This window comes from Ostrinia furnacalis, unplaced genomic scaffold (assembly GCF_004193835.3).
Source record: "Ostrinia furnacalis isolate ACB-3 unplaced genomic scaffold, ASM419383v2 OfSCF3884, whole genome shotgun sequence".
Taxonomy (NCBI): Eukaryota; Metazoa; Arthropoda; class Insecta; order Lepidoptera; family Crambidae; genus Ostrinia; species Ostrinia furnacalis.
The window spans coordinates 135,059-151,161 of record NW_021134123.1 but is presented as its reverse complement, the minus strand read 5'-3'; the positions used below and the strand labels follow the sequence as shown (position 1 = coordinate 151,161).

At 37.3% G+C, this 16,103-nt stretch overlaps 2 protein-coding genes across 11 annotated transcripts in view; one reads left to right on the top strand and one right to left on the bottom strand.

Moving 5' to 3' along the window:
• The window catches only part of Gk2 (Glycerol kinase 2), a 38,823-nt gene extending 26,716 nt beyond the window's left edge, over nucleotides 1-12,107 (bottom strand). For 3 of the 10 annotated variants that reach the window (XM_028312294.1, XM_028312285.1, XM_028312287.1), the window contains exon 1: nucleotides 6,999-7,144. In XM_028312294.1, the coding sequence (XP_028168095.1) occupies nucleotides 6,999-7,035 (37 nt within the window). In that variant the 5' untranslated portion in view covers nucleotides 7,036-7,144. Of the gene's footprint in view, nucleotides 1-5,679; nucleotides 5,823-6,998; nucleotides 7,146-11,777; nucleotides 11,851-11,889 lie in introns of those variants that run through there. The other 7 variants (XM_028312295.1, XM_028312286.1, XM_028312289.1 and 4 more) reach the window with 5 other exon arrangements.
• A 157-nt stretch (nucleotides 12,108-12,264) lies between these two features.
• On the top strand, nucleotides 12,265-14,637 carry LOC114358352 (zinc finger protein 2). Its single transcript, XM_028312296.1, has 2 exons — nucleotides 12,265-12,706; nucleotides 12,871-14,637. Exons 1-2 carry the CDS (start codon nucleotides 12,524-12,526, stop codon nucleotides 14,278-14,280), a joined length of 1,593 nt encoding a protein of 530 aa, XP_028168097.1. The 5' UTR covers nucleotides 12,265-12,523; the 3' UTR covers nucleotides 14,281-14,637.
• Nucleotides 14,638-16,103: the final 1,466 nt, after the last annotated feature.

The following is a 16,103-nucleotide window of genomic DNA, read 5'->3' as shown; positions in this document are numbered from 1 at the left end:
ACGTCATAACATCTACCTGCATGCAAAATTTCAGCCCGATCCGTCCAGTGGTTTGGGCTGTGCGTTGATAGACCACTATATCAGTCAGTTAGCCACCTTTGAGTTATATGTATTTAGATTTAAACGGAAAATTTACCTCATATAAACCAGTTATTTATCTCCAACATAATGCGACTTCAAAGTAAGATAATTATTAGATTAGTTATTTAATCTATACCATTAAGTACGTGTAATTCTAAACTCTAAGGTAAACCACACTTAAGTGTCACATTACCTTATCTACAGCACTTAATACTCGGCTGTCATGTTATAAAAGACATTTATAAAGATTACGCTTTTATTAGTTACAATAGTTATAAGTTTATTGCCTGCTAAAGTTGTAAAGTAAAATAGATAATAAACGAGACCTTGTTGTAATGGTTAAGGCCGCTTGCACGAGCCATCTTTTCGTTTCGTTTCAGCCAAATGACGTCCACTGCTGGAAAAAGGCCTCCCCCAAGGTTTTCCGTAATGAACGGTCCTGCGCTGCCTGCATCCAGGCTCTTCCCGCTTCGTTGAGACGATGGCCGTTGGGGCAGGAAAGTTCTCGAGTGGCGACCATGGGCTGGAAGACGTAGCGTGGGCAGGCCTCTTACTAGGTGGACCGACGATCTAGTAAAGCCTTCTTTTAAATGCATGAAATATCACCAAGTCAGAAGGACAAGGCATACCCACTGAAAAGACCCCGGTGCTCCGTCCTGTGGGATTCCCATGCGCGTATATAGCGTACAGAAAGGTCTGAGGCCAGGCCCCAGGATGTTGGGCTACAGAACCGATTGTACTAACTCCTGAGCTATGATACTAATCGCAAGTGACATGGCATGTCAGGGGCCTGGCCCAGTCCCCCTAAAAAAACTAACCCTAGATAAGCCAATGGGGATTCCGGACAAAGCCTACACTACAACAGTCCCTCCCGGTGGTTGCCCGCTAATCGGCGGGCCCTACAAGCCCCCCAGAACAGGTGACGACGGGTGCAGCTGGGAGCACACAGCTGGTCTCGTCTGACGGTGGTGGTGGCCTGTGCAATGCGTGCTGGACCACACCCACGCACTCAACTTGCTGGCCATCACTGAGAAGACTAAACTGCAGGCTAATACTGTCACCACCTCTGACGCACTTGCACCATCATAGTTTATCTTATAAGAGTAGGCGCACACCGTTGATTTTTCGTCGGCCGATACTTTAGTCGGGCAGTTGATCAGTATGGGCATGTATGGGAGTGCGCACACTACGCCGATTCGACTTGGCCGATTCTTCATACAAATTAAAATCGGGCACAACTATCGGCCAACTAAAAATCAACGGTGTGCGCCTACTCTTAATGTAAGCTATTTTCTAACGTGGATAGTTTTGCTATTCTTCTTCTTAATGTGTCGACAACAAACCCACACAGTAAGGCCGGGTTCCCACTATACTGGACCGGCAGATCTCCCGGTCCGGTAAAATCGCCGGAAGGCCTAGCGGCGGTACAAATTGTATGAAGCTGTTCACATTATCCCGGATCCGGCTTTTTCGCCGAGCCCGGCATTTTTACCGAGCGTTTTGTCGCTACAAAATGCCGGCAAAATCACCGGACCGGAGTAGTGTGAACGAGTTGCGGTTGCGGCCCACCCCGTCGCGCCCGTGCTTCCCGCCCCGCCCCGCCCGTGCTCCCCGCACTTCATTCGGCTCGGATTTCGGATCCGGTGATCCGGTGTAATATGAACACCCTTGTCCGGTGTCCGTTTTCCGGCAGAAATGCCGGTCCGGCATAGTGGGAACCTGGCCTAACCGCCCAAAACTCCGCCACAAGAGTGGCGTTCTCAGTAGCCTTCATTAAATATTCCCGCGTGCAGTTGTTTGGGCATGCAGTTTTGCAAGGGACTAATCCACTTTGGTTTAACCACCAATTTTGGTGCCTCAAAAACTCTGACACTAAGGTTGTCAACTCAGACGATTTGGTCCAGTGAAGTAGCGGTAGCCCGTAAAACAAATCAGGTTTGGTTTCCAAACAGGGCAATTTAAAACAAAACTCACACACATTCTAGATATAGTTCCAAAATACTGGACTGTCCTGTCGATGACATTGACAGTGGGGCGCCACCGTCAATACCGGATCGCTGGTTCAGATTTTTGCCATGTTGGAAACCATATAGTTGAACGATGGTAGCGCCCCCCTGTCATTGAGTTTGGCGGGACAGTTCAGCGTGGGTCATCTATAATAAAATCATAACGATGAGATGTCAAATACTAACATTTGACGCGCATATTTAATGTGTCATAAAAATTATGACTTAACAGCCTTGAACGTGCCAGCCTTAATTAATTACATGTGATTAATTACAATGCCGGATCTCTAGTATCCACCCAAAGAAAGATAAGCCTTACACGCATTATCGTTATTTATTGAAAATGACATTATCTAGTGCCCACACAAGTCGTATACTAAAGCGAGGAAAATTTTAAAACTGAGCAGTTAAAAATAAATACAATCGTTAAAAATAAATATNATAAATACAAGTTCAGAGATCGACTGTTCGAGCCATAAAAAATGATAAAAACTCATTATAATTAATTATCATCAAGAAAGTGCTAATTACCATGTAAAAGTGATTCAGAATTGAGTCAACTGCATTACATTGCGTTTGATTTATTATTTATTTTTATATTAAAAGCGTAGTACATCCTATCTAATCTATCCGCGTTATTTATAATATAATTTTTACTACAACGTGTTATTATAATTAGCATAAGATTAGCAACATCTTTCTGCACGTGTATGCAAAATTTAATGCTGAAACTTTGAGTAAATACTTAAATAAAATAAAAATATGTTTTAATACAATATGACCTCCCGAGCACCTTCTTTGATCACCGTGCTACTTGGGTAGCTCGGCTCAAGCGACACTCATCTGTCTCGGTCGAGCGACATTGATTATCTTCGTAATTCAAGTAGGTACATAGTTTTTTTTTAGCCAGCCAGCCATTCATTAATATAGGTTAGTTAACTCTACATCTGTATAAAATAGTTTTACAATACATGTTACACAGTCGTCACCTAAATTTAACATAGCGTCATCTAGTTCCGAACTAAGTCAAACTTGTACCAGTACTTATTATTATTCTGTGCTTGTACTATGTTGTAAGTGCTAGGAAACAGTATGAACATACTTAATCCTTTGTTTTTGTAAACCCAACTTCTCTTATCGTGATCGAAAATTATTCATAGAAAATACCCAGACCGTGGGCCGACGAAATCATAAAGGTAGCAGGAAGGCGCTGGACGCAGGCCGCTATCAACCGGTCAATATGGGATCATTGGGGGAGGCCTATGTTCAGCAGTGGACGTCCTATGGCTGAGATGATGATGACCCAGACTATAAAATTGTACAAACATTTGTATCGTGCGAGAATTGAATCTCCAGCCTCTGGCATGGTGGTTAACTTGCTGTTTGATGTGTGTGAAAGTTGAAATACAACTTCTTTTTGTCATACTAAAAACGATTCAACCTTGATGTAGGTACAGTGCTAGCACATCGTACCTACATACCATTAAAAATTGCAAATAACCAGAATTTATTTTTAACCTTACAATACAATGGGGGAATTCGACATTTCTTAGCAGGTCCATCGGCTGACGTACGTTTGTTTCAGCCAAATGACATCCACTGCTGGATAAAGGCCTCCCCCAAGGTTTTCCACAATGAACGGTCCTGCGCTGCCCGCATCCAGGCTCTTCCCGCGACCTTTACCAGATCGTCGGTCCACCTAGTAGGACGCCTGCCCACTAGGGTGTCCCGTCGTTGTATGGGAAAAAATTTTTTTTGAGCTACGGTTACGCAAGAGGTGTCAAAAGTTGCGTGATGACATATAGATTACGATAAGCATTAAATTTAATTAGATATCTGTCATCTTGAGGCCTCTACCTGTCCTTGAAAATTTTTAAAATTGCTATTTTAGGTGTTCCTAACATAAACTATAAATAAAATACAAAAATAGCGTTTTTATGAAATTTGAGGGTACACAATGAGTTNTTAACTGACGGACTAATTAAAACTCTTGCTTTTTGACCCAGGCAACATCCCCATTGAATCTCCAGCCTCTGGCATGGTGGTTAACTTGCTGTTTGATGTGTGTGAAAGTTGAAATACAACTTCTTTTTGTCATACTAAAAACGATTCAACCTTGATGTAGGTACAGTGCTAGCACATCGTACCTACATACCTTTAAAAATTGCAAATAACCAGAATTTATTTTTAACCTTACAATACAATGGGGGAATTCGACATTTCTTAGCAGGTCCATCGGCTGACGTACGTTTGTTTCAGCCAAATGACATCCACTGCTGGATAAAGGCCTCCCCCAAGGTTTTCCACAATGAACGATCTTGCGCTGCCCGCATCCAGGCTCTTCCCTCGACCTTTACCAGATCGTCGGTCCACCTAGTAGGACGCCTGCCCACGCTGCGTTTTCCAGCCCGTGGTCGCCACTCGAGAACTTTTCTGCTCATTTTATCAGCTGACGACTGTGCTCAAAATAACAAAGTTTAAAAAATGATTATACATAGGTACATCTTTATTTATGAATAAAAATTAATGACAGTACCGTCGGTTTTTATATTTACTAAACTTGTAAAATAATACTGTATAAATTGCAATATTGCATGTTTATTAAATGAATATTGGAATAACTTTGCCCTTACTGCCTTTATATTTTTTCCTATTTCAAATTCATCAAGTGTGCAATATTGGCCTAACTCAAAAACTATTTTTTTACATATCAAATAGAGACAGCCCTAAAACGAGTAACCAAGTTATGGTTTTCTCTGTCTTCAGTTCGGATCTGTACCGCGATTATGAAACTCGATAAACGTGTTCGCGTGAGTTGCAATACTATGCCGTTTTCCTCGTCTGTTGGTGAATGAAATATTTCTATACGGGCAAAATCCAATGACAATTATATGACATCTTATCTAGTTGTAATAAGTCTCATTTTGCAACAAAAATGCGACTTTCTGTCGATTCGAGAATATCCACAATTCAACATTATTAATATTATTTACTGCCTTGTTACTGCTAATTGTGATACCTCTATTAATTATAAAGTTTACTATATTTTTTTAGATAGTTAAAACGTTAAATCATCTGTATTAAAGTGAAAAAAGTATAACAATAACGTTTAAAATTATTTACTTAAATAACAAGCGTTGATGTCCAAGGTCCAGCTTAATATTTTTTTTATGAAAATAAAATAAATAAAATTACAAATAGGATAATTAATAAGATTTTCTTTTTGTAATACAGTTATTTTTATTTTAAATTATAAAATATTACTACTAACATCACAAATAAATTTACGTCACAATTTTATTATTAGTATTAATACTTATTTTAATAGTTAGAGGTAGTTAAAACATAATCGATTAAAAAACTTATTTAATATTTTAAACAATCGATCTGCTGACAGCGAGTCACTAGTAAATCGCAGTTAAAACTTTATTTAGGTTTATTTGAAGGTTATTTAAACAACTTCACATATGAAGCATTATGTATATTTACTTTTGAATGATCAATTATTATAATTTGCCACCAAAGTTTGTTTACAAATACCTACTACCTACACAGCTAAACAAACTTAAATAAAATTAATTAACTCTCTTACCTTGTACCATAATGTGTTAAAAACTTTTTTCACCACTTTGTCTCTACAACACTGGCCACAAGTAATTTTTATTAATAAATTAATAAAATTAAAAAGTAAAACACGCGCACAACTGTTTCTCGCACTACACAAACCCGTACTGCGGAGGCGCGGCAGTATCACACCCGCGTGTTATCAGTTTTCGAACGTGTGACGTCACGCCGACGCCATTTTACCGCTATGACGTCACGCGTTCATTGGCCTCCGGGGTTATTAGGTAAATGCGAAGGCGATGCAAATTTCTTTGCATCAAGGCTAAAGTAAACAAGAATTTGACGGAAAAAGTACAATAACGGCATTTTAGATCTTAAATAGAAAGGCAGTCGTCTGATAATGGTGCGAGGGTATTAAAATAGCGGCTAAAGAGCCGCCTAGTATCTGGAGCCTGCGGAGGTGGATTAGTAGGAGTTTTACAGACTTTTAAAAAATCTCCCTTCACAAAAACGTAGGTACTTCGTACTAACTTGGTACGAAGTGAGTGCACACAATAAAGTCATAAACCTTTGTATTGTGGAATTTTCCCGCACAACTCATATCGCAAGCTCGACTCGGACTTTGATAGTGACTAACGGTCTTGGATAGAGTATAACCAACTTTCTTTACTTAATAGGGCCGTGTTGTTCATCATCCGTTATAAGTGGGATTACTTTATCCGAAATTTGACATCCGCAAAGCTCTACTATATCGCATATCTATCGTAATGACCCGATGCAAGGACAAATTTCGCACTTCATAATGTGATGATTTATTAGAAGAATATTAATCATTATTATCATTTCAGCCATATTCGGACATAAACTGCTGAACATAGGCCTCCCTCGATGATTTCTATATTGACCAGTTGATAGCGGCCTGCGTCCAACGCTTTCCGCCGTCCCACGATGTGGATCCAAATACAGTTAAATCCAACCAATCAACGAGGCCTAGGATTATTATATTATATGTATACTCATTTAGGTACTCTTTGGGTTTCGGAGGCCTACATTTTTACTACTCCAGTAATTTTATTTCTAGGCTGTCTGCAATAACTCGACATGCCACTTTTTATATCAATAAAAAGTAAAAACCCCGTGTAATTCGGCCAAGGATTTTTGTCAGGTAAGCACTACTTAATTACCTGTACGCATAGTACGATTCAACAACACACACACGAATAAGCTGCCACACACATCTCTACTACATCGCACAAGCCAACGAGGTCGTAGAACCGCAGACGAAAACAATTGAATATCTAAAACATGTCCAATCCACTCATCGGAAACGTCCATAAAATAATTTACCGTGTATATGCGCCTTTAACTGCAACTCAGCGACCATTATAATCCACTTTAAATTATTTTAAATTTAATATTTAATACAATTTACATAATGCACCAAACACAATCACACCGCTTCGCCTTTTGTCGCACACTTGTCGGGATTGCATAAGTCGTAAGTATGAAAATAGAACATGAATGAGAACTAATTAGAACTGTGACAAGACCAGGATCATGTGATATTTTGTTGGTAAGTAAAATGCGCACCATACGCATGTCACTTGCTGATAATATCTGCTATTTTTACTCGCACGTATTGGGAATGTGTCACTGATATTTTAGGAGAGCAAAATTCCGTCACATAACAAATAACTACTGTATACAACAAGACATACATACATATTATTATGTGAATCTTTTACTTTTATCGTGTGGGTTGTTCCAACTAATGTCAGAATGAGGGGAGAGATAGGAATCTACCAACGTACCCTCCATACGAAATCCTCCTAACCAAATTAGGAACAAAACACAGTAATTTTTACACTAAAGAGAATAAAGAGTCGAACCCAAAAACTCAGATTCTCTCAGTCTATTAGCATTGATCTATGGAGGCATTACAAATAATAATATGAATATTAATTTAGCACTAATTGCCACTTGTTGAAATAAACATGTTTAATAGCATCAAATGTGACAGCAATTAGGATTAATACCCATACATATGATTTAATACATACAAATAAAAATCACACCTGTTATTTTTGACATCTCTACGATTAAACAACTGAATGAAATATTGCAAAAATCCAGTCACGACGACAGCACATGATGTTATAAATCTATTGAAATATTTCACGTGCATCAACATTAAATCATTTTTGGTATTTATTTTACTACTTAATTACATTGAGGTATTCTAATAGACGTCACTAGTGGATTGACAGATGTGCAGGTACTACGGATACTATGGAAATCACACAGTAGGGTTACTTCATAATAAGCATGCATAATGCCTTTATGTCGTCAAGTAAAGTGTGTCTTTCTTTCTTTTATAATATTACAGCGGCCGCCCGCGACTTCGTACGCGTAGATCCCGTTTTACCCCCTTCATCTATCTTACGCGGTTTAGATTTACGAAAGTTACTTTAACCTATCTTTCACGTTTTCACGCCGAACCCAATTTTGATCAATTTTGGACTTAGGACACTTTTGCATGGAAAATAAAAGTTGGAAGAGGTGAAATAGTGGATGAAAGGGGAATCAATATTTTCTCAAGTAAAGGATATTATAAACTCATCATTAATTTTATCTTCTTTCGAGATTGGTCTAACTAAATATTGCTTGAAATTAAATAGAATTTCGAGTTTCGTTCTGTGTTAAGCTGTATGCGCCTCAGTATTCCCTGTGTAGGTAGGCATGTCGGCCGTTTGGTGTAGTGGTTCAGAGCGGACTACTATGCCGAGAGGTCCCGGGTTCGATTCCCGGCCGGGCAGAAATTGAAATGATGAATTTTAATTTCTGTGACGGGTCTGGGTGTTACTATGTACACTCGCGAGCAAAACTATGGAATCACTTACATGAAGTTGTTTCCACGCGAACTTTTGTACTAACGAATTTGTTAGTAACAAAAAAAGTNACACAGTAGAGTTACTTCTTAATAAGCATGCATTATGCCTTTATGTCGTTAAATAAAGTGTGTCTTTCTTTCTTTTATAATATTATTTATGAAAGTTACTTTAACCTATCTTTCACGTTTTCACGTGAACCCAATTTTGATCCATTTTGGACTTAGGACACTTTTGCATGGAAAATAAAAGTTGGAAGATGTGAAATAGTGGATGAAAGGGGAATCAATATTTTGTCAAGTAAAGGATATAAAGTTATCATTTTAATCTTTTTTCGAGATTGGTCTAACTAAATATTGTTTGAAATTAAATAGGATTTCGAGCTTCGTTCTGTGTTAAGTTATATGCCCCTCAGTATTCTCTGTGCAGGAAGCGGGCTTACTACACCTTGTTCTGATGCGAAAACTATGCCTAGTAGGTATTCAGTATATGGCTACTACAGACGATAACAAGATATTGGCACAGAAAAACTTTGTATTGATGCCAATTAGACAACATAACTAACAATACAGTTGGTACGGACACCGACCCTCGAGGCATCACGTGATTTGTAAACTTTAAAATATTTTTAATCGAAAACCTTACTACTCTTTCTTATTGGTACAGTCAGCGACAAATTGTAACACCAAAAGTGGCCAAAAAGTTGACAACACATTTCTAATTGTAACAAAAACATGTTGCCACTTGCGATGCGAACTTTTTGGCTTGGAACTTTTTGGGAGTCACGAATTATTCGACGCTGAGTAAACTGTAATGGAATCTTTTAACTGCGCAGCAAACATGTGTTGACCTGACAAGTCGCGATTGTATAACATTTTCCAGTATTTAATACACCTTCAAGGACTTCATGAACACACCCTGCTAAGGCAACATTGCAGAAAATATACCTACAAGGAAAAAGAAAGCCCTCTGAAAGAACTTACAGAGTAAACAAAGACTTGAAGTGAAAACTCATAAAAATACGCTATGCTACCCGTAATATACATATTATAATATACACATACGAGCTTTATTCCCTTGGCATAAGGTTGACTTTTATTTAAAAAATTGCATAAAGAAACGGGGCGCGTTGAAGTGTCGCGCAAAGGCAGTCGTGTGTTTTTACGAGCCTTCCTCTTCAAACCCACGCAATCTATTTTTGTTTTTCAGCCCACATGGTAGCACTAAATAAACAAAATGCTATTTCTTTTGTTTTCGTAAACAAAACAATATTTACTGTGACATATTAAACGCATTACTAATCGCATATCGCGTATTACTTTTTATTTCTAGCCATATTGAATTATTTAATTTTTTTGTCATAGTTTTGCAGGGAAATCGAATACTGCACTTATGCCCGTTTTCACCATTAATCCCCAACTTTAAGTGACCCATATGAAAACCAAATTCCTGTTATGTGTTACCATAGGGGTCACTTAAGAAAAAATAGGGATTGATGGTGAAAACGGGCATTAGCCTCTTGATTGGGCTATTGTGCGTATTTTTTGTGAAATCTGAGAAAATATAAATTTCGAGTTACATTACTATTGTGTTATATGTACGATATTGTAGAACATGGTCATTTCAATGCAGTTTTATTCTTCAAAGACATTATTTATTATTATCCTACCTACATAGAAATGTAATTATGTGCAAAGAAAAATCTAAACCTAGCTCAAGTAGATGTGATTAATAGATATTAGATAGTTTACAACTTTTAGAAGAAAGATAGTGAAAATTGTTTTATATTATTTTAATTCCTCTTTTTAACTAATATCTAAGTATGCTTTTGTGGTTTGCAACTTATAATAGTTAGAACTTCAATCAATTCAAACTTTAAAAAATGAGTAACATGCTAGGACACAAAGAAAACCAAAATAAGGCCACTTTTAGTGTCATGTAAAAACAGGAGTCAAAATTAACATTACGAATACATCTTAATAAAAACGAAAGGTCACTGATTGACTGACTCACTCACTCATCAAAATCTCAAATCGAAATCTCAGAAACTACAAGTGCTAGGAGTCTCAAATTTTGCATGGGGGTTCCTTTTAGAACGTAGGTGCTCACTAAGACTGGATTTTACAAAATTCAACTCCTAAGGTGGTAAAACGGGATCCATGCGTACGAAGTCGCGGGCNTCGCGGGCAGCCACTTGTTACTAATACAAATAAACTAAATGACAATTGGTAAACATACTGTGCTGGATATTTAGGGCATTTGAAAGGTGGTTAAGACAAAAAAACATGGATGTATGCAATAAATCGGGGATGAACTGACCGTAAGAATTATGGCCCGATGATTTTAGAATGATAGCAAGCCTGCTACGTACAATAGCAGCAGTCAACAGCATTAGGTTCGCCCTTTGAACTTTATTTCTGTGTAATTAAGGTTTACATTAAATAAATGAATTAATGGTGGGACCATAGATTTGGATATGACGTAAAGACAAATATGGTAGTCTTATCTATTCGAAATAAGTACTGAAACGTAACATTTTGTATGTAATTCTTAAAGAGGGTAAATAAACTAATTTACTAAAAACTCCAAAAAATCCACTAAAATGTACAAGTTCATATTTTAAATTTTTTTAACACATACAAAAAGAGTCGAGATCTTTGAAACCACCAATTACATTTGCATGAAGTTTTGGACTTTGGATCAGGATACTAAATTGAACTGATAGTAAGAGCACATTGTTTACAAAACAATTAATATTTTTATAACTGAAAGATATATTAAGTATCAATAAAACCTAAAAATTTTGTATTTCCTAATACATAATATGAGTATTAAAAAATATATTGACACACCTGCGGAATACAGTGGGTCTAGACAAAGTGCAAATTATAATCGCAAAGTGGTCGAAAAGCCCCTTTTTTGTATGGAGTTTTGACGGATTCGATTTTCGATTCGATCAAAAAGTGCGTTTTGTCTAAGGGGGAAGTGGGTCTAGACAAAGTGCAAATTATAATCGCAAACCAGTCGAAAAGTGGTCGAAAAGTCCCTTTTTTGTATGGAGTTTTGACGGATTCGATTTTCGATTCGATCAAAAAGTGCGTTTTGTCTAGGGGGGCTGGTATGTATCGAGTCAATTTTAAAGGAAGTAACATGTCATATTATAACCTATTTATCTTTATGGTTAAAGCAATTTTCGGTAATTCCTCTATAGAAATTATGTATATAGATTTCTACTTACAGATGTAAAGAAGATTTTGTAGCTATAATTACAAATTAATTGATATTACTTATCTTGAATTCGCTAAGCAAGCAACTTGTGAAGGTATTAGAAAATCAATAAACTGACTTACCCTCTATTTTTTCTGATATTGTTGTAATTTTTACGGTTAATTTGTTTTGCTGTTGCACAGTATTCACATAGTTTTTCAATTTTTTATCAATTTTTTTCGTAATTTTTACGAAAGGTGACACCAATTCACGACTCTGATTTAGCCACTGTCTCACATAATTTTTTTTGACATTAACACTTTTATTTATTTTTTTCCACCAATAGAAAATGAGAGGAGATAACAGGAGTTGGGCGCAAGTACACTATGCGGCAAATTGTCCAGCAAGGTTATCTATCGATCAACCAGACAGACGTTAAAATAAAACTACTTTGCAAACGTCATTGTGACATTTGCGACAAGAAAAGGGGGTCTACTTTGCTGACAAACAATTTCATAATAAACCTAATATATCTGTCTCTTTCACTTGAATATGGACAGGCATGTGTTTGAGAGGAAGAGACTGATTTGAGGAATCTGAATCATCAAAAAAACTAGTTTCAAGATGGCCTCCCTTTAGCTAAATCGCAAGTTCGTGGTGAATTAATTTGTATTTATTCAGATTTAATCATGAAACACTGTCTGTAGCTTAATAAATAAACATCAAACAGTAATTTTATCACAGCCAGAAGATTATTTTGTAACTCCAAACTGCAAAATGACGACTTTAACCACTGCTTTGGATAATTTATTGAAGAGAAAAAATGACTTCTGTTGCTTGTGTTTAAACATAATTTACGAACAACCTATTCACGTTGAAGATGAAGTGGCAGTTAATATAAACCAAGAGGAAGTCAATGTATCGGTTTCTGAGCTTCTTTCAACTATCATTGGTGTGGAGGTAAAATAATTTTAAGTGCATCTCTTAATTAAAATAATGTAAACAAACAGGTCTGAATTCATATTAAATGGATAAACATCTTATAGAAGTCATTCTATGGCTTTGCTTTTTTCATGATATTTACTCTATAAGTGATTAATATTAAATAACTTTTTTTTTTACAGATAATAGACTACTTGCTAACTTTTGAGCACATTTGCACTCAGTGTGCACTAACAGCTATCCATAGCTATAGTTTTGCGAAAACCAGTAAAATCAACTCCGATTTACTGAAAAACTCCTTGAATGGGTTATATGATAGTTTTTCAAATGTTGAAGAGCAAGAAGCAATGAATGATTGCAATTCTTTGTTCGTATCTCTGAACACTGAGGACTTCACCAGCAGACAGTTCTACGATAACAAAAGACCGGTCCACACTGCCACCGCAGCACACAGGAGGTTCCGATCCATGGTTAACAGTCCAAAACTAAAACCGAAGTTAGAAGTCGAAGTATACCCTTTAGGCGTTAAAAAAGAAAAAGTTAAGAAGCAAAGGGGCAGATTGTTGATACAAATACCAACAAATGAAATGCTTTATGATAACAAAGCTTCTGACATCCAGTGTAAAGAGTGTTTAAAAACGTACCCATCAAAACTGGGTTTACGTAACCATTTTATTCGTGTTCATGCACCAAAGACATACAAATGTTCCAAATGCCCAAAAAGGTTTGGATCACCAGCCTATTTGGAGGCTCACAACTCTGAGAGCCATTCTCTTATTATTTGCAGTCAATGTGGAAAATCTTTTAACAATAAACACACATTCAAGATGCACGAAATGGGGCATTACTTGAGATTCGTTTGTCAAGATTGTGGCAGAGTGTATAAAAATAAGACAACGTTTAGGAAGCATAAAGAGCTAAACGTTTGCAGTCAACAAGTTAGAGCTTCTCCAGCAGATGCTAAGTTCACATGTGACTATTGCAATAAGAAATATACACAGAAAGTGTCTTTAAGAGTACACATACAGTACGAACACGGAAACTACAAGGCTCATGTGTGTGAACTCTGTAATAAAAAATTCTGGGCAATAAGTCGATTGAAAGCACACATGGTCAAGCACACTAAAGAGAAAAACTTTTCATGTAAAGAGTGTAATAAAAAGTTTGTGACGAGAGAATCTTTGTTATATCATACACGTTTACACACTGGAGATAAACCGTACGAATGCTCTCATTGTAATGCCAGGTTTCTTTCAGCCTCACGGAGATCGGAACATGTGAAAAAACAACACACGGATGCAACTTTGGAGTGTAACGTGTGCGGAAGTAAATTCAGTTCTCAGAATTATTTGCATAAACATAAAAAGACACATGACAATGAATTCAATTCAACACTGGAGCCAGAAGTCAGTAAACCAGTCCGTACACAGAAAGTCAACACGTCCGATTTCAAACAACTTACACAGGACTTAATGAAAATGGAAAGTGAAGAATATGGTTTTGAAAGTGGTAATATTCCTGAAGAGTCTTGTCTTAAAATCAAGTTACTAAATACTGATAATGAATATATTGTAGAAATGTTTGAAAACTAGCTTATCATCAATCAATCATTCGCTCGACTATTGTGGTGAGCCCACTCGTGACACAAGCATATTTCGCTTCGTACGAGGGGCTAATAATGGGAGTATTATAAAAAGATAAAATGTTACTGAAACTTATATTCTTAGGGTAAACATAATTAAATCCATGTTTGTTATATGAATGAACATCAAAACAGCTTGATGCTTTATTTATTTGTAAATGTTGTAATTTATGTTTAGATCTTATACATATAACAGGATGGAGAAAATCTGCACTTTTTGGGACAAATTGGGACTAATTTCTCTCACTTGTATCCTGCCTATAATTATGTTTCCTTACAACTTTTAGTATCCATCCAATGATGTTGAACCATCAATAAGACTAAAGTTATGTAGGTAAACTGCCAGTCATTGGACGCATAAGAAAGTTATGGGACAGTTATTTACAGAATTAGAAATAGCATTTCTATTTCAACAACTGAGAGAATCCGACTGATGGAGATAAAAGAGCGTTTTTTTGAAGGAATATTCATTTTGAGAAAATTCAAGGGTTGTTTTGTCCAATGACTGGCAGCGTCCAATGACTGTCGGTTTACGTGGCTCAATCAAATACCACAATAGGTAACATTACTAACTTAACTTTTAGCTAACATAATGAATTAAATGATTATGATAATAACACGGTCGAGTTAACTGCGCACCTAACTGAATGCGAATTCACATCTCCACGCCTTCGTACTAGAGCATCGATGTGACGTCACGGCCACCAGAGCCCCGATTACGGTAACTTTTATAGCGTCTACAATCCAGACGCGTTTCTGGTTCTGCGATACGATTGGTCAAAACAGCTGACGTACGCTGTTGAACGACCAATCGTATCGCAGAATCGAGAAGCGTGTCTGGATTGTTGACGTTAAAAAATACCGTAATCGGGGCTCTGATGTGCAGTTGACTCGACCGGATTGTACCCACATTATTAATTACAGCAATTATACATGTGTTTGTGTTGATACTTGTTAGTCATTATTGCGAATAAAATGTTTTTACAATAATTAAATTCTGCTTCTTTTATTGCCACACCTTCCTTGCTACACTTCCTTCATAGCGTTAAGACCGCCTTTTTTATTAATACTTTTTTCGACTGGAAAATGCATGATCCTCCATAGTCCAAAGTCCCTTGATTGCGCTTAGTGGAGCGGCATACGATTTATTAAAGATTTTCTGCTCAGTTTGTTTTTTACCACTGTCCTATTAGCCTATCGGCTATCGCGTCGCCATAACATTATTGTTGTGTTCCGGCAGTTAGAGTAAAGTCAGCAAGTTCCTCCTTATACAGTGTGTCCGGGCATGTAGTGATCAAACTTTAAGGGCGTAATCTATGGACAATTTTATCGGTGAAAATACTTTAAATTTGGGGCTTGACCCATTTCTTGCATATTTACAAGGATTTAAGTTTTTAATTTTATGTTTTCACCTCTTCCTTCAAAAACAAGTTATAGNACTCACTGGCACATCTGCATGGCAAATCTGCGGTCTATGTCATGATACGGGGGGGTGGGGGGTGCGATTGTCTTTCAATCTTCGAATCGGTAAGTAACCCCAAAATCCTGGGGGGTATCAGGGGGTGCCCTAGGACTTGTGACGGGGGGGGTGATCGCCCCGGGTGCCAACCCATGCTACGCCGCCACTGGTAGTGGCTCAATGAAATACCACAATAGTTAGGTAACATTACTAACTTAACTTTTAGTTATACATAACAACCCGATTGAGTTAACTGCGCACCTCACTAATGCGACTTCACAATTCACATCTCCACGCCTTCGCCCCATTGCATT

What these genes read in the sequence shown, in the direction of transcription:
- LOC114358352 (XM_028312296.1), top strand. Translation starts at nt 12,524, where the DNA reads ATGACGACTTTAACCACTGCTTTGGATAATTTATTGAAGAGAAAAAAT. An exon ending in CAACTATCATTGGTGTGGAG is followed by an intron (nt 12,707 to 12,870) that starts GTAAAATAATTT and finishes TTTTTTTTACAG; the next exon opens with ATAATAGACTACTTGCTAAC.